The sequence below is a fragment of the Xiphias gladius genome, chromosome 18 (assembly GCF_016859285.1).
Source record: "Xiphias gladius isolate SHS-SW01 ecotype Sanya breed wild chromosome 18, ASM1685928v1, whole genome shotgun sequence".
NCBI lineage: Eukaryota > Metazoa > Chordata > Actinopteri > Istiophoriformes > Xiphiidae > Xiphias > Xiphias gladius.
Window position 1 is genome coordinate 20,305,304 of NC_053417.1, and position 22,402 is coordinate 20,327,705.

At 42.8% G+C, this 22,402-nt stretch overlaps 1 protein-coding gene across 1 annotated transcript in view; it reads left to right on the top strand.

Annotated features, from left to right (window-relative positions):
* The first annotated feature begins 286 nt into the window (after window positions 1-286).
* The window catches only part of bmp7b (bone morphogenetic protein 7b), a 23,246-nt gene continuing 1,130 nt past the window's right edge, over window positions 287-22,402 (top strand). Inside the window, exons 1-5 of the mRNA XM_040153223.1 lie at window positions 287-943; window positions 15,958-16,150; window positions 18,159-18,307; window positions 20,372-20,575; window positions 21,717-21,793. Coding sequence (XP_040009157.1) covers window positions 544-943; window positions 15,958-16,150; window positions 18,159-18,307; window positions 20,372-20,575; window positions 21,717-21,793 — 1,023 coding nt within the window. The 5' untranslated portion in view covers window positions 287-543. The remainder of the gene's footprint in view (window positions 944-15,957; window positions 16,151-18,158; window positions 18,308-20,371; window positions 20,576-21,716; window positions 21,794-22,402) is intronic.

The following is a 22,402-nucleotide window of genomic DNA, read 5'->3' on the forward strand; positions in this document are numbered from 1 at the left end:
TCCTAAACTGAAGCATCATAATATAAATCCGGTCCTAATCCGTTTTGTATTTGCACATGTAGCCCCAAGCCTTTCTACAACTAGTAACAAAGGCCAAGTTAGCTCTCCATTAGACAACCACAACGTACTCTCTCTCTCTCTCTCTCTCTCTCTCTCTCTCTCTGTGTGTGTGTCTCTCTCTCTCTCTCCTGCTCCTCCCAGCACACAGCGCCTCCTCTAAATTTATTCGTGTCTCTCTCCCGGTGAAACGCGTCTGCTCGCAGCCTCCGCTCCGCAGTTGCAGGCTGCACTACAGTTGGTAGCTGTGAGCCACAGGTTGTGGATGAGGACAGAGTTCCACGCGAACACAATCTGCCCAGAAAAACCAATCAATAAAAGGACTTGAAGTTAAGTTGATGTTTCATTTGGGAGTATTTCCCTCAACATGAGGGTCCGTTACTGATTTTGGATATTGAACACAGGCTGCCTGTTGCTAAAACTTCAATATCCATTTTCAAGAGTTTCGGCGAGCAGAACTGGGCGCAATTACGCACGGCAAGTACCATGGCACCGATTTTGGATAGACGTGCTCCCGCTTTGCTCTTGGTTTGGAGCTACTGCGTCCTGGCGGATACCGCCTTTACGAACTTTACTTTGGACAACGAGTTCCACTCAAGTTTCATCCACCGTCGGCTGAAGAGCCAGGAGCGCAGAGAGATGCAGCGGGAGATCCTGTCGATCCTGGGGCTGCCGCACCGGCCGCGACCCCACCTCCACGGAAAGCACAACGCTGCCCCGATGTTTATGTTGGACCTGTACAACGCCATGTCCACAGAGGGGGACGAGGACAGATACTCCTACCCCTACAAGCCCGTCTTCACCACCCAGGGGCCCCCGATAGCCAGCCTGCAAGACAACAACTTCTTGAACGATGCAGATATGGTCATGAGCTTTGTCAATTTAGGTAGGCTCCTTCTTCTTTCACTATTTGTGGAACCTTAAACTATTCAAAAATATTTAACGCTTAAGATCAGAGTCACAAAAACTCAATAGGATAATATACATGTTACAATGATTGCAACAATTAAGGCCACTGAAGTTATTACTGTGCACTAGTTGTCAGCCCAGTAATCTCAGTTCTTTCAATAATATTTTGGCCAGAAAGATTGGAATTTGCTATGACTTATTTTGATAGCTTCAAACTCACATGAGGTCTGTTTTCACACATTTTTGTTTTGAAGTTTCGAAAGCCTTTGTCAAGTGAACACCTATATGTATGCTAGAATTCGCTGTCGGGGCTTCATTAACAGGGAGGATTAATTACTGGAAGTATTGGCCTCCACTGGTTGCAACTCACATTTTATCTTGTTACTACACCTTAAGGAGCAACACGTGTATTTTTCTGATGTTACCCCTGCATGCGCTAACAGGAGACCGGCACAATAACCATGTTTACATACAACTACTACACAACTGGGTGCAGTTATCCAGCTAATACCCAGGAGTGTCACATTCCAGTGTCCCTCTCTGTTAAACAGCTGTGCAGCCAGCTAATGTTCAGGTGCTTGAGCTGGGGATGATGGACCAGCCAGCAGCTAATATGTCAACCATGTGCTATCTAAAGAATGAGTAAGTCAACAGTTGAATGGGTTTAAAGTGCACTGGGTCCTCCCTGCACTCTAATCTGGAGACATCCCTACAGACATTCAGACCACAAAATAATGCCAGTCAATGCTGATCTGAACTTAGTTCAGCCAGTTTCACTTGGTCACACAATGACTCATTATGTTGATGGATGCACTTCGCTCTAATAGAATTTTTTTTTAAATTTTTTAGTTGTTGGTTGTTAAAGGTCATTCTGTGGACCACTGTGCTTATCTAATCAGCATGTTTATCGAAAACGAACAGTCTTGGACTATTTTACTGCTGTCAGCAACAGTCAGTGGTTGTTCAGTGCAAATAATCACAACTTTAGCAGGTGGTGTGAGATTCATGGATATATAAAGACACCATTATAATTCAATGCTCAACAAATTATTCAGTCACAACAAATGCCCCACTTATGTTCCAAATTAGTGGCTGGGTCTTATTTTTAGCTCATTATATTTAAACGTCATTTTGCATAAAGAAAACGATATAGTTTATGAAGGCATATATTAGTTAAATGTTTGCGAAATTTTTCAAGGACTTGGAAGTTTATATTCAATCCTGGAAAGATCATTGTTGGAGCATCTTGGCAAGAGAGAGGGAGGTGACACTGGTTCCTCCACAGCACCGTGTAATTACTGTGGGAGCTGCTGCATTGTGACTATTTTTGAGAGGCTGTGACACAGATGGATTTGACCGCAGAGACTTGCAAAGTCAAGGGCCTCGCAAAGTCAAGGGCCAAGGCTGCAGTAGGCTGACAAGAAAGAAGGGAGCCTTTGAGAGAGAAAGAAGAACGAGAGATAGTTTGGACTTGGTCCATTTCTTTTGCAAGGATGATACTCAGAGCAGACAGAAAATCTAAACAAAGATGGGTCACATCAGCTAGAGAGAAGAGGTTTATTTAATATATCAGAGGATCATGGAAATGATTCTCACACAGCCTTCCTGGAGTCTTGTGGCTAATGTAATTACTGATGGCATTTGCCCAGGTTGAGTCTTCTTCATGGCACATCTTCAGTGTCCCATAAATGTCACTCATTTGCATAGAAAGCGGGTGTTCTTCATTGCATTGTGTGAGCTATCTGCCACGTATTGCATCTGTCAGTAGGGTTCATTGTTAGCTTTCTCCCTGAGTCTCATGTGATACCATCAAAATATGCGTCCAGGCAGCTTGATTTAAAACAGCAGATAATATGCTGATTCATTACCCTTCACATGAGAGCAAAGGGACACAGAGAAGTAAGTGATGGCTATCAAAAGGATTGACTATTTCCTCTCACGATTCCTTCCTCTCCTCATTTGCTCGTTGTGGGTATGTTTTCTTATTTAGGTTGTCCGAGAGCAAAATGAGTGTGGCTTTTATTTAAAAACTGTCCCTCAAAACTCTGCATGTCTCCATAACTACCGTGCCAAGGTACATTAGTCAGACTTTGTACACTGGTTACTGCTTCCTGAGAGGCCTGTTTTCATGCACTGGTTTGTACTATTGCTTAAAGTTGAAAGTCACTATGGGTACATCATAGAGCTACAGTATTGAACTGCCCATCTAGTTATCACAGCAGTGTAAAAGAACAAAGCTCAGTGCAGTGAGCCACCCACTTATTTTCAGGCAATGCCTTGATATGACAAAAAAGATGTTAATAGCTCTTCCTTTTCCTTCCTAATTGCCACTCAGGGGAGCTTGTACACTTTTTTGTCAGCTTGTGTGAGTGCTGCAGACTCCAGTGCAGCCAGCTTGGGTGGGTGTGGGCTTTGGGACAGACCCCAGGCCAGGGACGTCCTCTCACTGAGTCACCTTAGTTTAAAAGTCCAGCTGTGTAAATGGCTTACAGCATACATTCAGAATTTACACTGCTACACGCAACACAGGTCACCCAGGCACTGGGTGTGTGCTGGACATGCCATGATAACACGCCAGCAAGTTAAAGCAACACATACATTCCCTATCTCTCGGGGTGGTAACAGAAAAGAATACAGAAAGGAAAGAAAGAAAAAGAGAAACGTAATCTATACATACTACATCCATTTTGTAATAATTGCTTAATCGAATCCCAGTGGTCTCTGGCAGAATTAGTCCTCAGCCACCGTGAATTAAGGCATTTCCTCCTCAACAAACCACAGCTTCCAGGGCTTTCGGCCGCTACTTTGGCCTGTGCTGAGCAACAGTTCAGTTCAGTTAAGTTCATGTTAAACTACAACACAGGCCAGTCATACTCAGCCATCCAGGCACACGCACAAACACTCATAATGCCCAACCTTAAATGCCCATTTACTCCTCCCAGACCACAGGAAAGGGCTGTGACTTGGACGTCTGCTATTTGCATCCTGGATGACTGAAACAGTGGCAACATCATCACCTACGCTTGGGAGAGGGTGTTATGGTCTTTTACTGTAAAATGTTATCATGAGGTACATTAGTCACAGCTTCCTTATTTTCCCTGTTCTCATGCGATCCTGCATGGATTAGCGTAACCTTTGGTGAGTGTGAGGAAAAGAGACAATGCTACATTCCAACTGTTTTTGTATAATTTAGGGCTAAATAATAAATCAATGTACTGGTTTATCTGTATTCAGCTGATTCATATTGTGATGATATGGTCTTAACATTTTATTTGTCTGAGTCAGGGAATAAGACTGCTGTTATTCTGTGTTTTTATGTTTATTCTGTGTTTCATTTTCTTCTATTTTTATTTTATTTTATTCTTATTTACCAAAACCCAAGAAAAGATCAAGGCCAACAATACTTTGTGCCTTCCCTACCCAGGCACCCAGCCCTGACCCCATTGGTTCCTACTGAAGGTGTTAATCTCTAAAAACAGATTATGAATACATTGTATGTACATTGTTGTCATTTTGAAAAAGGTAGCAGTAATGTCTTTAAGAAGCTGGGCACCGTAGTTTTTAGCATGCGTTACTCAAACAGGAGTAATATTGCATCTGTTAGGGACTATTTTCAGTTGTGGATTATTACACATTTGGCGCTCTAGTGAGTGCAAGGTGAATGTGAGATGACTCAAAGTAAACTGCATTTTTTTGGTAATGAAGGAACAGGTTTAAGTAGGATTTGTTTTACTTTTACATGTATAAGGAGTTTAGTCTCAAGTAGTGCACAACAGTAACACAGTTTATTGCTTTGAACATATATAGTATTTGATTATTTCATAAGTAATTTTACATACATTTACTCAAATATCCTTACTAATATCATGATGGTAGCTGCCTCAGTGTCAGAGTCCTCGTATTGTGCGCGCTGGCTCACTGTTCATTCTGTAGCTTTTTCAGTAACTAAACCCTGGCTGATGGTTTTCTGCATGTGTGAGTGATGTTGTAAGTCAGTCTCTATGTCTGGACACTCAGAGGGGTGCTACTATAAAAATAAAAGCATCAAAAAGTGAACAAATATCAAGCCATTGAAAACATGTGCTACCAGAGTGCATTTAATTGCCCAGTGTTCTGCTGATGTTAATCACCACCAGATGTGATGCATTTCACTAAACAAATTTGAAAATGGGCAGACAAACAAATTTCCACTGCTTTCTTTATGAAAATGTGACACTCGGATAGTCATTATCTCACCCAGTGCCAGCCATGATCTTGCACACGGTGAACAGTTATAGTAGTGTTGTGTGACATGTTAAAGCTCTGCCTGTATTTAACTAGTGAGTTGAGGCTGTGACCATTGAAGGGATAAGTATCATACAGACTTGGCGTGCTGAGTGAGTCAGTGCACTAGTAGGTAATTATCCATTGCGTTACCTTGGTGACCTGACAGGACACCACCTGGCCCTCCACCATTCATGGCCCTCTGTCTACTCCCATAGGAGCTGCCACACAGTTGTCTGGCAGCTCTCTCTGCTTTAGGGAATGTGTTAATAGGAAGGTAATGGAGAGGCAGAGAGGGGAAGAAATGTCTAACTGGTAAATTAGTTTGGATTTATTAGAGGCTTTGGCTTTCAGACAGCATTGTGTCACCAGCTCACACACTCACGGCTGCATGCTCGGAAGCAGTTGTATCACACTAGAGTCACATTAGAGGCCCGCAGCTCTGGGTCTATAGCTGATTGTAATTTCAAGTGAATAGCTACAATATCTATCTTTTTAAAAACATACTCCTATCTTCTCTTCACTCTCTCCCCACCCTTCTTTCTATTGCTCCTTGCATTCCTCTCCACAGTGGGCTGCCTGTGGTGCTGAGGTTAATACAGATGTTTCCCTCTGTCTGCAGGCCAAAGCAGCTGTGCAGTGAAACTTTATCTTTTCAGAGTCCAACAAGTCCCCTCATCTTGACTTCCACCATCATGGACCATCTGATACCGAATTTCCCTCCTTACCCTCCCTGAACTAACAGTATTGATTATCAGCCCTGACCTCCTAGTTTTAATTACTTAGTTATCATATGGTCCCAGTAGTGTTGTGGGGTGTTTAGTCTCCAACCTCCTGCTCTGGCCCTCACCTCCAGAGGTTTAAACCTCCTGTGCTCCCAGACATAAAACATTTCAACACTTTCTCAAGTTCTTTTGTGTGTTTTTCCACTCCCCACCTCTCTCTCTCACATACACACATACATACACACACTTTCTCTGAACCCAAAACACTGCTTTCCCTGTCTCTCTACTTCATTTCTCACTCCTTCTCTCTCTTATAAACACACATACAAACACAGGCACATTTTTACTTTCTGTCCACTGCTGAGCTGTTGATTTAATGGATTTGTCTGTCTCTGACTCTCCATCTCACACCACAAGCTGCTTTCCGAAATGTTGACATGAGGGCTAGAGAATTAAAACACGAGCATGTGTTCAAGGCCAGTCTTTCCTCTGTGCATGCAGCCTGTCCTTGACACTGTCAGTATGCCTTTTTCCCTCCTGTAGATTTATGTAATCGCTTCTGTATAAACTCCCAGTGGACCAAAGGCACATGAGTCTGTATGTACACGTATATATACATGTGTGGAGAGAAATGTGCACACATACACTTTTTTTTTTTTTTTTTTTTTTTTTCACCAAAAGGAATGCTTCTGGAGCTAATTAGTGTTATTGAGTGTTTTATTGCCTTCTGCTGGACAGGGAATGAGCAGAAGCAGAGGAATGTTACAGTTGGTACAGATAGCCCTGCCTTCCTGTCAGGTAATTTCTCTTAATGCCTTCTATTATTTGATGTATTATGCTGAGGTCCAGTGTGTAAATAAATAACGCAAATGGAGACAAAGAATCTCTCCTCCCCTAAGCTTCGGGCAACTTTACAGAGTCCACAGCCAGCGAGATCTAGGAAATTTATGTTTTTTTCCATTTGTTATCTCCCAGATTCACCTGTTGAGCCCAGGAGTCCAGAATGACATCTGGATGCACATGGCAGAGCCTCTGTGCTCTTGGCCAGACTCAGGCATTTTCTGGGAGAGATGATGAAACACTCTGCGGGTGGGACTTGACAATGTGGCGAGTGGTCAAAAGGCCCAGATGTACTAAGCAGCGGGCGTTCTAGCTCTGCTTCAATGATGGACGGAGCTTCTTCATTGCCAGGAATGCTGGGCTCATTTTAGTTTATCTAATAATTTCACTTTCCTGCTCTGACTTTTCTTTTTTTCTCTCTGTCTTTCATAACGTAGCTCCAATTTTGTTGTAAACTCTGATTTTGGCCCCTCAGGCAATATGCGACCACTGCAGAATAACAGAATGAATTATGTGTCCGTCCGTTTAGCCACTTCCCTTTCATCTGGGTTACTTTGGCCTTGCCTTATCAGTGACCAGCAGCACATAAGACTCCCCTGCACTTCCATGACGGCGGGTACCAAGCAGTGAAACTGAGAGAGCAGATGTGGGCCAAAGCACAGCCAGAGATCCTGGGACCAACAGCTCCGCTGCTGCAAAAACAAATACAGTACTCTTTGCTTGGTACTGGGGCACTGACAGGGCAGAGGGGAGAAGAGGAATGAGATGAGAGGTGAAGGAAAAGAGAGGAAAGGAAAGGAAAGGAAAGGAAAGGAAAGGAAAGGAAAGGAAAGGGCAAGAGAGCAGAAAGGTGGATCACAAACGCTTGCTGTGCATTTCTCTCTTTATTCTTTTTTCTTGTGGGAACATAATGTGCCTGTAGAACCTTCATGTTAGAGCAGTTATGTGTGTGTTTGTGAATAGTAAAACACTATTTTAGAGCCACCTACCCTGCCCAGTCACCAGCTGCACTTTGTGATGTGTGTTAGTTCTCCTAGCGGAAGATTGCGTTAGCGGAAGCTCGTAATACTGACCAGATTCCTCACCAGGCTCCAACAGCCAAATCAAAGCTTGTAAAAGCCAAGCAACAACTGTACGCAAGTGTTTTTATTATACGTGATGAAATACTGTGTACGTGCAGCTTGGAAATTGCATGTGGAAAGTTTCTATTTATTTAGGCAAATGCGCAGCTGTGTTTCCCTTGTGTTTCCTGCACAGATATTTTGTTTATTTTAAAAAGGAATGGGTTGTGATTAAACAAAATAAACAACAAGCTGTTAAAATCGGGGTGCCAATGTGCCCATCATGTGTGCATAAGATGCAACTCTGAGAAGCAGGTGGAAAAAGTTTTATGTAGTCACTGGAAAATCTGTGTGTCTCTTTGTGCCGATTTGCGTATTGTATGTGAATTTTCCTGAGGTCTATAATAAGAGGCGGCTTGGCTGGTTGAGGAGGGTGTGGCCCCTGTGGCCACAAAATTAAAGAACATAAAAACAAGGGGATGAGGGGAAGAGTGAGTGGGGGAAACTGAATGGCTGTGGTTCCACGTCTCTGAGTTGTTTTATCCTGCAGCTAAGGGGAAGTGCAGATGGTCACAGTGGCATTAGCACAGAGAAAGATCCCTCACTGCTTGGCACAGATCCCGCCACACACCCTTCATCCGCGTCTCTCAATGCATTATATCACACCACAGAACAATGACCACTGAAGATTTAGGATGTGGTTTCTTTGTTGTCACCGTTGCCTTTCACTAATGTACAGTCTCTGTTGACAGACCTCTAAGGGAACATGATGATGTCTCAGTTCCAATTTCCGAGATGACTCAATTTGTCCTGCAGGACCTTCATTCAGTGTAGCTTGGGATCTTCAGATTCACCACTTTCACTTACAGTAAAGGAGGGGTTCACCAAATTATAAAAATATAAAGAAATAAGAATATAAATATGGAGTTAGTATATACAGTAGTTAAAACAGCATATATAAAACAAGTGAGGTTCCATTCACCTCTATTAAGTTGCCAGGTGTGAGGGGCTATTTTGGGTGCCCCTGGTTATGCGATTAAGCGTCCCATTCTTTTTTTCCTGTAGACAATATTATGTGACTCCAAAGGTGCATTTCGGCAGGACACATCCAGTCACCGAGATGATGGCAGATGGAAGTTTAAGATTATGCTGTTGAGAAAACCGATTTTATAATCTGCATCTTAAATCAGTTCACATTTAATTTTGAGGTCAACTTTGAATTCCGCAATTACAATGGCAGGTTTTATTAACAAATGCAAAAACGAAGCGTTTTGAATTCACTACTGCTCTGATTCACGCCTCTGGCTAACTTCTCCTCCATAGCAATTGCGCCAGAGGCTCATGGGTATTGTAGTATTTATGAGCCGTCCACCATAACCCTGACCCAAATTGATGGATAAAACATATCTCAGAAACAAATTTGAAAATTGTTGAAACTTGTGGTGCTACCTATATGCTATATGATCATTACATTATCCATGTTTCTGTGAGGACACAGCAACGAAGAGGACGCTGTTGAACGACAAAGTTGGAACAAGATATAACATGTAATTTAGTGAGTTTTGAAGGTGCTGGTAGGTGGATTCTGTTACCTTTGGATGGAGCCAAGCTAGCTGCTTCCCCCTGTTTTCAGTCTTTATGCTAAGCTAAGCTACCCGGCTGCTGGGTGCTGTTTCATTTTCAACGGACAGATGTGAGAATGGCATCGATCTTCTAATCTAACTCCCTGCCAGAAAGCGAATAAGCGTATTTCCCAAAACACGAAATAATTCTTTAAACCAAAACTACCAGCAAGGTTAGGTAACAGTAAAAATCTGTGGTTTTGTAGTTTGGATGGACTGACCTTTTAACACAGCTGTTGCCTTGGTTCTCTGTAAAAGGGCAGAGGTAGAGCGCCAAAGAGAGGCTATACAGTCACATACAGTCCTGTAAGTTCCAGACTGTTACATATCCGGTATTAATCTGTGGTCTATGATGCCCAGCGAAGCGCGAGGTGGAACCCAGCACTACAGTTTACAGGTGTAGAGGGCAAGCATGTTTGATGGCTGCATTCAGAAAGAGAGGTGAACAAAGCTGCTCTGAGTATAATCTTAAATCTCTTGATGGCCTTCAAGCCAGAGAACTCAGAAAAGCTTGGTTTGACCACAGGTCTTAAATGTAAAGACTCTTCCTCCTGTGGTTACTGTTTTTGCTTGCACACAGGCTCAAAGGCATGTGTACGTGATTGTGCACACACGCACACAACAATGTGGTGAAAAAAAAAACTGTGAGTATGTTATAGCATGAAGCGCCACTGACCCTTTCCCAGGAAGCCAGTGCTGTCAGGCCCTACAGCAGTATAAATACATCACGCAGGCATGATGTCATCAGTAGTCGCCAGTGGGCAAGATGTTTCCTAACGTTGTAATCACCCTACTGTGGGTAGTCATCCCGTCCCTAAGAGATCAAACCCTCTTTACTCTTAAAGGGATAAACATCTTGAGCAATCGGCCCCTTCCCTGCACTCAGTTTTTCTTCTCCTCTCTCCTTTTAGCTTACGGAAACTATGACTTACTTGTTCCCAGTACTGTACTTAAATTATTGTTGGAGTAAGAGCAACAGAAAAAGACAGATCATTACGGTGTATCAAGTCAAATTTGCATGGCGCTATTTAGTGCTACAGTCCCCTTCGTGGACCTCCAGATCCCATCATGAAATCATCTGACCCTGATTTGATTGACTTACCACTTTACTAGTGTCTGGGTTATGGGTATCAGGTGGGTTGTTAGAGTTAATGGGCTCTACAGGGATGTCGAGTGAGGTGCGGATAGTGGGGGCATAGTTAACTCAACTCAAGGGAACTGAAGGGGGTATGGGAGAGGACGAAGCTTAAGCCATCGGTTTAGAGAAGTGAGAGCGGTGCCAGGGGTGAGATACCCCCCCCCACCGAGCAGCGGAAGCGTGCGAGGCGGGACTGAGGGGTGTGAGGGTGCTGAACAGACACTTGGGCTAATTCGAGCCGTCAGATCTGTCCGCTGCTGCTCCGGAGCCTGAGGTGTCGGAGAAGTGTCTCAGGTCTACAGGCTTGGCAGCAGAGGGGGAGGGCTATTAGGGAGTGGAGAGGGCAAAGAGAAGAAAAGGAAGAGACGGACATATAAGTAGAGAAAAGAGGGAGTTAAATGATAAGGCTGGCGATATTCTGTATTGTTTTTGCCATCAACGAATGCCATGAAAAGACCAAAACAAATATTGTGGTAGTCTGTCTCTCACTACTTTGTGATTGTTGTAATTCCTTCAAAATGGTTCACAAATATATCATTTCATATATTTTTTTCATTTAAGTCATTTAACGTTAATGTTTACCCAGTTTTGACAAATTTTAATCAAACAGAATTTTTTGCCTTTTTTTCAGCTGTGGATTTGGTGCGCTAGTGAGTATTTACACCAGCAAGAAGGTGAATGTGGGATTGATTCAAAATAAACTACAGTGCCCATGTTCATTATAATTAAGAAACATCTCACCCAGTGCAATGATGTGGTTCACTGATGTGTTTTTTTCCAGCTTTTGGACAACATTAGAACTCTATGGCACAGAGGAATAAGCTATATCAGGCTTTGGCTACACAGAAAATATCTTTTTGTAGGATAAAGTCATTGTTGATTTGATGTTTTCATGGGGTTTGTTGACAGTTAGAAAAATAAAATATCACCAGAATTCAACTTTAAAGACAGACAAAAAAAGTTACAGAAATTGATTTCAAGCTTTTTACAAAAAAAACATTTTATATTAAAAGAAGTCAAATGGAATAAAATGAAAAAATGACTGCATGGCAGTAGAGTAGCTCAAATCAGTTTCGATTATTTTCTGGAGAAAGATCAGAATTTTTGGCTTCCAGGAGGCACAATTCTCTGTGGTGGAAACCATGATAAGGAAGCTCTATGGCCCATGGGGAAGCATAAACCTTGAAAAATGCTGACACAGTGTTCATACAGTAACCCTCTGGTTGCCAGGTGCAGGGTAGTTTCGAAGATGGAGAAATCATCATCGTCCCAACATCTCTGATGTGTGCTGCTGTGCACGTGTGTGACATGCACAAGTCAAATGATGTGGGATAAATGTGCATCATCAGCAGTTTGTATAAAAAGCAAATCAGACTCCAGACCAAATGATAAAAGAAGCTCACTGTGCATGTGCATGTGCATGTGCATGTGTTCGTGATGTTAGTGTACTTGTGTGTTTGTCTCTTTGCATGTGTGTGTTGTTGCATCTCTAATTATGGATTACAGAAACCCATAATGATTGTGTTACTGTGCTGTGACGCACAAGCCTTTTCACTACACAGGCAATACTTTGTGATAGTTGTTGGTGTGCATTGCAGTGTGTGTGTGTGTGTGTGTGTGTGTGTGTGTGTGTGTGTGTGTGTGTGTGTGTGTGTGTGTGTGTGTGTGTGTGTGTGTGTGTCCATATGAGGAGCAGCAACCAATCCGGACGCTGGCTACTCAAAATGAAGGGCTTATATGGCATGAGAGGGTGTGTTCACCATGTTTGTGGTGTGTGTATATGTGTGTGTGACACAGGTGGGGTGATGGCTACTCACTTCCTCCCAGAGGAAGTCATAAATGCTCCCGCTGGGCTTTAACTGTGCCTCTTCCCCTCACCTAATGACTGCCATACTGCTATAATGGCCTGTAAGAGAAAGAGAAAGAAAGAGAGAGACAATGGCAGAATCATGGCTGAGGCTAAAGCTACGCTCTTGTAGGCTGCGCTGATTTTCTCTCAAACTGTACAGATGATTTTCATGCATTGAGAAGCGGAAATGGAAAGTGATGTGATACAAATAGTCAGTGTGGGAGTTTCACAGAAGCATCCGGCTGTTCGCACAAGCAAAGATAAAGAGCTTTTACAGTGAAGGGGCGGGCAGCTGCTCCGGAGGCTAAAGAACAGGTCTGGCTTTCTCCCTAGAGGGAGTGCACCTGCATAGGTCTACAGGAGGAAGGAGAGGTCCCTGGTGTGGTAGAAGAATAAGCAGGCCCTGGAGCAGAGAGGTATGAAGGAGAAATGAAAAATCTGTGAGAGTGTAGCAAAAACAGGAAGTAATTGTTTCCTGCAAGGATAATAAAAGGAAAATGGTAGTCCTTACTTTGTAATATACTGTGTTCTACTGTTACGCATTACACCAGACTGATAATGAGTTACTGTCCAGGCCTTAAAGGCTAGATCCGTTGATCCCAACCTTGTGGATCAGGACCCCTCAAGGGGTCCCAGGTTAAATCACACAGAATGGTCACAGGTTGATTAAAGGAATATGAAAGTGTAAACATATTTCTGTTACACAAATTCTATTTATTTTTCTGGCTTTTCTAATGATTTTTCAGCTTTTTTTGAAAAATAGGCCTCCATGAATCCTTCAGACTAAGCAGTCTGAGAGGAAAGAAAACACTCTTAAGTTGTGAAGATATGAATTCTTCACAAATTATGCACACAACCAAGGGGGTAAACTGTGAGGACGAGTCAAAAGAAGACATTGTTTTTTTTTAATGGGTTTCAAGCCAAAAAGGTTAGGAACAACTGGTCTAGTATACAGTGTGTAGTAGAGTGTGAGGTGAGCTGCAGGGGTAGTCACAAACCATGCTGGACTACCTTGAGCTTTATGCTTTTTCAGCAGTATAATGCTATAAAGGGTGACTTGGAGGGTGGGGGCTTGATGAAAGCCCTGATTGATGGAGTGGTCCATAGTGCAGGATTAGTACAAGTGTTGACAGTGGGGGAACTGATAGGATGAAAAGAAGTAATAAATAAGCGGGGTTGGTTGGAGGAAGTGATGTTGAATTGATAAAGGTCTATAGTGGAGTCCACATAACCTTGAAGTCCACCGTTTTCAGAGAGAGTCAAACAGCTTTTCAAACCAGCCCAGTGGCTGCCCATACCAGATGGAGGACAATGGGAGCCTAACGCTAGGCCATCTAATGGCCAACAGAGTGCAGAGCTCTCCCTCATTGAGGAGTAATTAGATCCTTTCTTTTACTCTTGCTCTGGCCAATCATCTCACAATGCTGCCTTTGTATAAAGTCCTTCAGGGATGTAGGGGAGAGAGTCCATAGGGAAAACTCCATAAGAAAGAAGAGGGGAAACAGGGATGAGGAAGACAAAGAGTCAGGTGTGCACTGAAAAAAAACACCACACTAGCTGTTTAGTGAAACATGCATAACATTTCCGTCATTGCACACTTATATATTCTGACAGCTGGCATAGAACAAGTATGTTGTCATCAGATATTAATTTAAATTGTAATGCGACTGTGCATGTGTGTGTATTTGTCCGCTGATGTGCAATGTGTGTGAGTGTGATGATAGTTTAGCAAAGATCCTGGTACTTGGTGTTTTCCTGCCAAAGTCATAGCTCAGAGGCATGGAAACAGTCGACTCTGGTAAAAAATTGTTGAGTAACAATGGATGGTCGACGGATGGCTCCTGAGGAGGGCAAGACGGAGGGGCGGCTGGAGAAGGTTTTCCTCTCTCACCCAGCAGTGACCCAGCCCTGCAGGGGAATGTGATTGATATCAAACTGTATTAAGACTAAATGATTCTTTTCATTATTGCTTAATTGATTGTAAATCATTTTTAGCCATTCAAGTGCCATGGCTCTAGGTGTGGTTCTGTCGGCCTTCCGGAGCCACTAGTGTGATTGATTTAAATTGCTTGTTTTGTCAGCCCCAAACCCAACAATATTCAAATTAAAATTAAATAATATAATTTGCAAAGCTAAAAGGAAAAATCCTTTTCTCACTATGTCTTTGTAAAGGACTTTGTAATCTCTATATAAACTAGAAAATGCGTTTTGTAGTGTGCAGACCTCCGCCAAGGCCAATGTCAAACAACATACACAAGACTTCAGAGGAAAAAAATTCAAACTCACAGTAAATGATCCGATGCTGCCCCAAAATGTAATGGTTTCTTCCGTGGCCCGGGCCCCATCCCTCCACCAAGTCCGGAGCAAATTGGTCCAGCGGTTTTTGTGTAATCTGATGACAAATAAACAGACGAACCAACAAACAAACAGACACGGTTGACCACGTAACCTCCCTGGCGGAGGTAATAAGGGAGGAAGGGCATCTCTACATTTGAGAACCAGAGGAGATATGGCTTTGTCTTTTGCTCATTAATGACTTAAAGAACAACTATGAAAATTGTTGTTAATCGGTTCTGTTAGTGAATGAATTGATTAATTGTTTCAGCAATCAGCACTAAGCTATATAGAAAGGGGACAAGATTTTCAAAAAAATGTTTGAAATTCACTGTGGTCTGGCTAGATAATGTATTGTTTTCATAGTTTTTGCAAACTCAAAAGTTATTTAGTGTACTTGTATGTGTGTTTATGTATCTGTATATGTATGGATGCATGTGCGTTGTGGGGGGTCTGTCTGGTAGTTGATAAAGATGGTGGTGGAAGGGGAGCTAGGAGATGTTGAAAGACACGGCGCTGACCCCCGGGATGTCCTACTGGGACATGAGAGGAGCAGGGTCACGGGGAGCAGGTCTTGGGGGTACAGTGGGGGTTGGAAATCTGGGATGTGGGGATGAGAGAGGAGGGCATTTGGATGGGGTACACCAAATATGGAGACCCAATTCATGAGAACCAGATGAAAGGCAGACTGGATGACTCTCTGGGGCTATGAGAGGAAGAGAGAGAGAAGAAAGAGGCTCATAAAGCTGTCAGAGCCCGCCTGCGTCTCTCTATCATGGCCCAGTGTGCACCATATGGATTGCTCGTAGTGCTAGTCCTCATGAATTTTTCAATTATTAGCCAACATGTGTACTACATATCTATAGACGTGTTTAATCTGGGACTGATCCAGAGTCTGGCAAGCTATGTCACCTGCTCACTAACAACTGAGGTTGATGGACTGTGGGGGAGGAATAAATCGTAAAAAATCTGAGAGGAAGAGATGTCTGTTGTCTACCTCTTGTGCAAACATGTGTTTTGTTTCCCTGGAAGTCACAACTCAACACTTGTATCAGAGTCAGAATAGCTCACGTAAACCGAAACAATGTTTTCTGCATACTGAGATACAGTGTGTATGACAATACACATTTATTTCATTTTCATGTTCAATTTTTTGCAGTGGAGCACGACAAGGAATTCCTACCAGTGCGCCGGCATCACAGAGAGTTCAGATTCGACCTATCACGGATCCCTGAGGGTGAGGCCGTCACTGCTGCTGAGTTTCGTATATATAAAGACTTCATCCACGAACGTTACGATAATGAGACTTTCCGCATCAGCATCTACCAGGTGTTGGAGGAACACTCTGATAGGTGAGTATGTGTATATGGGTATGTGTATGTTAATTTTTTCATATTGCTTAGCAGTGACTCTGTCTGGACTAGCTAAAATGATTAGTTGATTGATCAATTGGTCAATCAACATAAAATTAAGTAACAACCATTTCTGGCCATGGTAGTGGTGTTTCTCTAGAGATGCCAACGTCAGTCGCTCGGTCGGTCAAACCACCATTTTTTTCCCAGGGCCACCATGAGGTAGACATTTTTGTTGTTTTTTTTTTAAATGCCTCGAAAACTGTTCGATGGAGTGCCATGGAATTAGATACAGACATTCATGTCCCCCCTCAGGATTATTTGTAATAACTTTTGCTGATCTCTTAACTTTTCATCTTGCACCATCATCATGTCAAAATTTTAATTTGTCCAGTAATTTTTTTTTAATGACCAAATCCCTGCAAAACTAACGACATTCCCATCAATCCTACATGTATTTTCTGTTCAGTGGTAATTAGCAACTTTTAGCACGCTAACATGCAAAAGTAACATGTATATTATACCTGCTAAACATCAGCATGATACAGTAGCATTGTCATTTTGAGCACGTTAGCACGCGGACGTTAGCGTTTTTGCCGAAAGCATTTTTGTGCCTAAGTACAGCATCACTGAACTTCTAGTGTGACTGTAGTCTCTCAGTCTTGATATTGACTATGCAACTAACTGTTATTTATCAAGAACACCTTACAAACATTAGTTGGTTCAATTTTCATAAAATTGCATTTCTCGGTTTTATATCATAGGCCTTTTTCACAGCAGACTGCTGATTTGTCATAGTAGGAAAAGCACAAGTGCAAGATTAATGTTGGCTACGCTCTATTTAAGTGTCCCACTAAGCCATGACAGTGCGACAGTAACCCAGCATGCACAGTAACAGGACCCTGAAACCAAAGTGTAATGGAATTCAGCCATGATTACTTTACTTACTTTTACTTTATCACTTATTTATTACTTACATCTGTGCTTTTCCTACTGTGGCATGTCTATTGTTAAATGCATGATATTTCAACCTTTGGATCTGGCAATTTGTGATAGGCCTTTTTTATTTGCTGTTTTTTTTTTTAGACTGGACAATTATTTAATTAAAAATCAAACATATTTATCAAAAGTGAAAATCATAAATAACAGTTCTAATCTGGAATCTTCTTTAATCAGAAAAAGATTTTGCCTCACCTTCTCCATGTGGTTACTCTGGGCCATCAGGAAGGTGTATGTAACTCTGGAATGTCCCATGTCCTACTCTCTTAGACCCCTCCTAAAGGTTTCTGTTGTCCAGAGGGAACAACACAGTCATTTATTCCTTTGCCAGAGACGGGCCTGGGTACACGAATGAACCAGAGCTCTGTGACACACTATCTGCCCAGTCAGAAAATAGGTCGGGATACATGAATGGCCACATGAAGAACAAGAGATTTTATTCTACAATGGTGAACGAGTAGAAAATCCAGAATTCACTGTCGGACAATAGGACTGACTTGGATATGCACTACTTCACTTGCTACTTTTCACACAGTTTTTTCCTCTTTCACAGCTGTGTTTTTTCTCTCTTTCTCTCTCTCTCTCTCTCTCTCTCTCTCTCTCTCTCTCTCTTTTCATTGGCTTTCTGGCTGGCCCACAAAATTCCAGCCAGTGATGGACTGTGTGTAGTGTATGAAAGGACCAGGCGTTTATAAAGCCATTATTGTCAATTAAGAAAATGAAGTGTTCCCCTGGGCCTCACCATCTGGAGCCCTCCTGCTCTCCCTCCCTACCTCCCTCCCTCTCTTGATTTCTTGCTCCATCTCTCTCTTTTTGTTTCACTCCGTCACACTCCTCTGACTCCCTCTCTCCCCTGTATTTCTTTGCTTTGCGCTTCGGTCACTTAGCTTTTCACTCTGTCGCATGGTTTCAACCTATCTCTTGTAATTGTGAATGTAATCCCTGTTGACTTATGTTCATCTCTGACTTTAAGTATGAACTTTTATTGTCTTTTTTGATCCCTCTCCAGGGAGTCAGATCTGTTCCTGCTGGACTCACGGGTGATCTGGGCAGCAGAGGAGGGCTGGTTGGTGTTTGACGTGACAGCCACCAGTAACCACTGGGTCCTGAACCCTGGCAGGAACCTGGGGCTACAGTTGGCCTTGGAGAGCACAAATGGTGAGTGTCACTCAGATCAGTGTATTCCTCAGCCTGTAGAAAGTTACAGCGTGAACATTTTAACGTGGAGTTGTTGGACATTGTTGGATGTTTAACAAACATGAAGGTCTGCCTTATAACAAACATGAAGGTCTGCTCTCTCTCTTAGACCCCTCCTAAAGGTTTCTGTTGTCCAGAGGGAACAACACAGTCATTTATTCCTTTGCCAGAGACGGGCCTGGGTACACGAATGAACCAGAGCTCTGTGACACACTATCTGCCCAGTCAGAAAATAGGTCGGGATACATGAATGGCCACATGAAGAACAAGAGATTTTATTCTACATTGGTGAACGAGTAGAAAATCCAGAATTCACTGTCGGACAATAGGACTGACTTGGATATGCACTACTTCACTTGCTACTTTTCACACAGTTTTTTCCTCTTTCACAGCTGTGTTTTTTCTCTCTTTCTCTCTCTCTCTCTCTCTCTCTCTCTCTCTCTCTCTTTTCATTGGCTTTCTGGCTGGCCCACAAAATTCCAGCCAGTGATGGACTGTGTGTAGTGTATGAAAGGACCAGGCGTTTATAAAGCCATTATTGTCAATTAAGAAAATGAAGTGTTCCCCTGGGCCTCACCATCTGGAGCCCTCCTGCTCTCCCTCCCTACCTCCCTCCCTCTCTTGATTTCTTGCTCCATCTCTCTCTTTTTGTTTCACTCCGTCACACTCCTCTGACTCCCTCTCTCCCCTGTATTTCTTTGCTTTGCGCTTCGGTCACTTAGCTTTTCACTCTGTCGCATGGTTTCAACCTATCTCTTGTAATTGTGAATGTAATCCCTGTTGACTTATGTTCATCTCTGACTTTAAGTATGAACTTTTATTGTCTTTTTTGATCCCTCTCCAGGGAGTCAGATCTGTTCCTGCTGGACTCACGGGTGATCTGGGCAGCAGAGGAGGGCTGGTTGGTGTTTGACGTGACAGCCACCAGTAACCACTGGGTCCTGAACCCTGGCAGGAACCTGGGGCTACAGTTGGCCTTGGAGAGCACAAATGGTGAGTGTCACTCAGATCAGTGTATTCCTCAGCCTGTAGAAAGTTACAGCGTGAACATTTTAACGTGGAGTTGTTGGACATTGTTGGATGTTTAACAAACATGAAGGTCTGCCTTATAACAAACATGAAGGTCTGCATTATAACATAACATGCATAAGCCTACACTGTGTCTGTCCTCTGAAAGGCCAAAGATTCACAAGATTTATCCTTTGTGTGCACACAGTAAAGATAAATCAAACCCTGCTCCTCATCATTCATCGTCAGTCATCCGTCACACCCTCAGCATCATTAGCAGGCATGCAGAAAATGCACTGCGTTAACATAAGGATAACATCTCAGCAGGAGTTTGTCATCACAAGGCTCGGATTTTAGTCAGTGGAAAACTTTATCAACAAGCAGTGCGGAGTACAAGAACGTGTTTGAGAATATTATCTCCCACAGGATGGCAGGATGTTACATGTTAGCAGAAAAAAACAGACATTGTATTGCTTTCATGTTGTTGGAGGGGTGTGCATGGAGGTTGTATTCATGAGTGTGTGTTTGTGTGTTGGATCGTGTATGAAGGGTGATTAGTGAGCATGTACAGACAGGCGCATGGGACGTCCCGTCGCCAGCGGCGACCAAAAGCCTTGATTTACCACCAAACGGTGATCAGAGACACATTCTTCTGTGTGAGAACAAGATAGACAAACATGCGCATACGTGCACGAACACACTCACACAAATTTCGCACACAACTACAAGTAGAGAGGCTTTGATGTTCAGTGTACGCTTGTTCTTGGCATTTCAGAGGTGGAGAAGGGATGAGAAAAAGGGAAAGGAATTCACAGAGGAAAATCTCATTTGTAAAACTGGATGTCGCATTAAAGACTTGACAAAAGTGGTTTCAGTGAGATCAAACACATTCAAAAAGAACTCTCGCACGCCAAAAAAGCACTTTGTTTCACCCAATACATTGCCATGTACAAATAAAATCTAGTTGTTTTTTTTACATAACACCTTTTGCACTATTCTCTGTGCCTCCCCCTACAGGAGAGAGTATCAATCCTCGTGTGGCAGGGCTGATTGGTCGCAGTGGGCCTCAGAATAAACAGCCCTTCATGGTGGCCTTCTTCAAAGCCACTGAGGTGCACCTGCGAAGCATCCGCTCAGCACCGACAGGGGCCAAACAGCGTAACCCCAACCGCTCTAAAGGGGCAAAGAGCCAGGAGGCACTCAGAGTGGCCAATGTTGCAGGTAAACACTGAAGCTGTATGTTTTGTACATAGAGTCGACGGTCCTTCATATTGTTGTATCGGGTCGACCCCTGCTTTAACCTGGATTTTGTTGGCTTTGTGAGGAATTCGTGGAATGGGTCACAGATGAATGATATTTGTCGGTCCATATGAGAAAGATCCCTACATTTTCATAGCACATGGGCCAAAAGATACAGTATGTACTCACTGAGATCCAAACATTCACACACATTCACAAATATACTGTACAATACTTCCAAACCCAACAAAAATATGAAATTGGAATTGATGTGATTCTTGCACGACAAAACATGCAATGCATATTCAGGGCCTTTGTTTTGGAGGTGTGAGAAGGCTGTGTTTATGTGAAGCGCTGAAACATTAGACTGTAATGCCTTAGCTTCAAATATCCCTCTGCTGTCTTTGTTTATTTACAAAAGTATTACAGAGCAGTTGGGGCCAAGATCCCTGCATGGAGGTAAGGCTGTGCAGGCTTTTATGGCAGAGCACATCTGCGGTGTGCTGTAGGGCAACTGGGGCCACAACACATGGGCCAAATGGGCCTGTTTGGAACTTTGGATACCAGTGGTCTTTAACTGGATGATGAGAACCAGTCGCTCATGATCATTTCCAATGTGAACTGCTCTCAGGAACTAACGTACCACAGAGCCCCAGAGGTATGGGCTCCCCCAGAGGTCACCAGAAGAAGAGAGAGAGAGATAGAAAACAGACTATTCTTTTTTAACACATGGATGGCATAAAGAGAAATGTTGAAATGAGTTTGGAGAAAGCAGAGAGAATAAATAAAAGACTTGCGTTATGAAAAATGTGGCAGGCCTACTCTGTGTGCACATCTGTTTCAGCCAGTGGAAACTCAAAGCCCAGCAGAGTAACCTCTAAGCAGGGTGGCCCATTCATTTGAAGCAATAACCAAACTGCTGCTGTATCTGGAGGTGATTTCCTTCAGCTATTGTCTAAATGTTAATGTTTTGTATGAGGACACTGGGTGTGTTTAGATCTGTTCTTTATCATCTCTGCCTAATTGGGTCCTGACTGCAGTAAATAGTTACTCTTGCAGCTGAATGGGATAATAGAACATGTATTGAATCTCTCTCTTTTTCTCTGTCTGTCCTTCTCCTCAGAAAACACCAGTACTGATCAGAAACAGGCGTGTAAGAAGCACGAGCTCTACGTCAGTTTCAGAGACTTGGGGTGGCAGGTACGGAAAGCATTCCTTTCCCAGGTAGCCAAAATTGCTTGGCCGAACAGAGGCCTAAATCAGACACTCCTTGTTGCTAGTTTTAGCCCGGAATCCTGATGAATGGCGCACTAGAATCACTGCACTGCACTTTTACAGTTTCAGCTTGATTTACCCACTAAAAATCTCTCTAAACTCTGTCCTCTTAGCTGCCACAATTCAGATAAAAAATTTGTTAGATGATTAAAATGTATTCATCAGGTCACCTTCATTTGCAACCACATGCTCAACTTTTCATATTTTTTGCCCTCGGTTTTGGCTTTCAGGCTACAGACAGGCTACCATAACCCTCTGATTATATAGAATGATGAGGCCATATGCAGCCTGAGAGGAAGCTCTGCAGACTCTATACAGGCCTGAAAAAAATACATGGGCAGAATGAGCAATTAAATTTTAAGCATTTTTAAACATTTTACAGACCAAACGATGAATCGATGAATCAAGAAAATAATGGGACTTGTGAAATTCATGACATCATTAGTCCCATAAGTCCCATGAAAATAATATTTATATAATTGCAGATAAATGCAGGAAATAGTATTCAAATAGAAAAAGCCCTGACTTCATTGT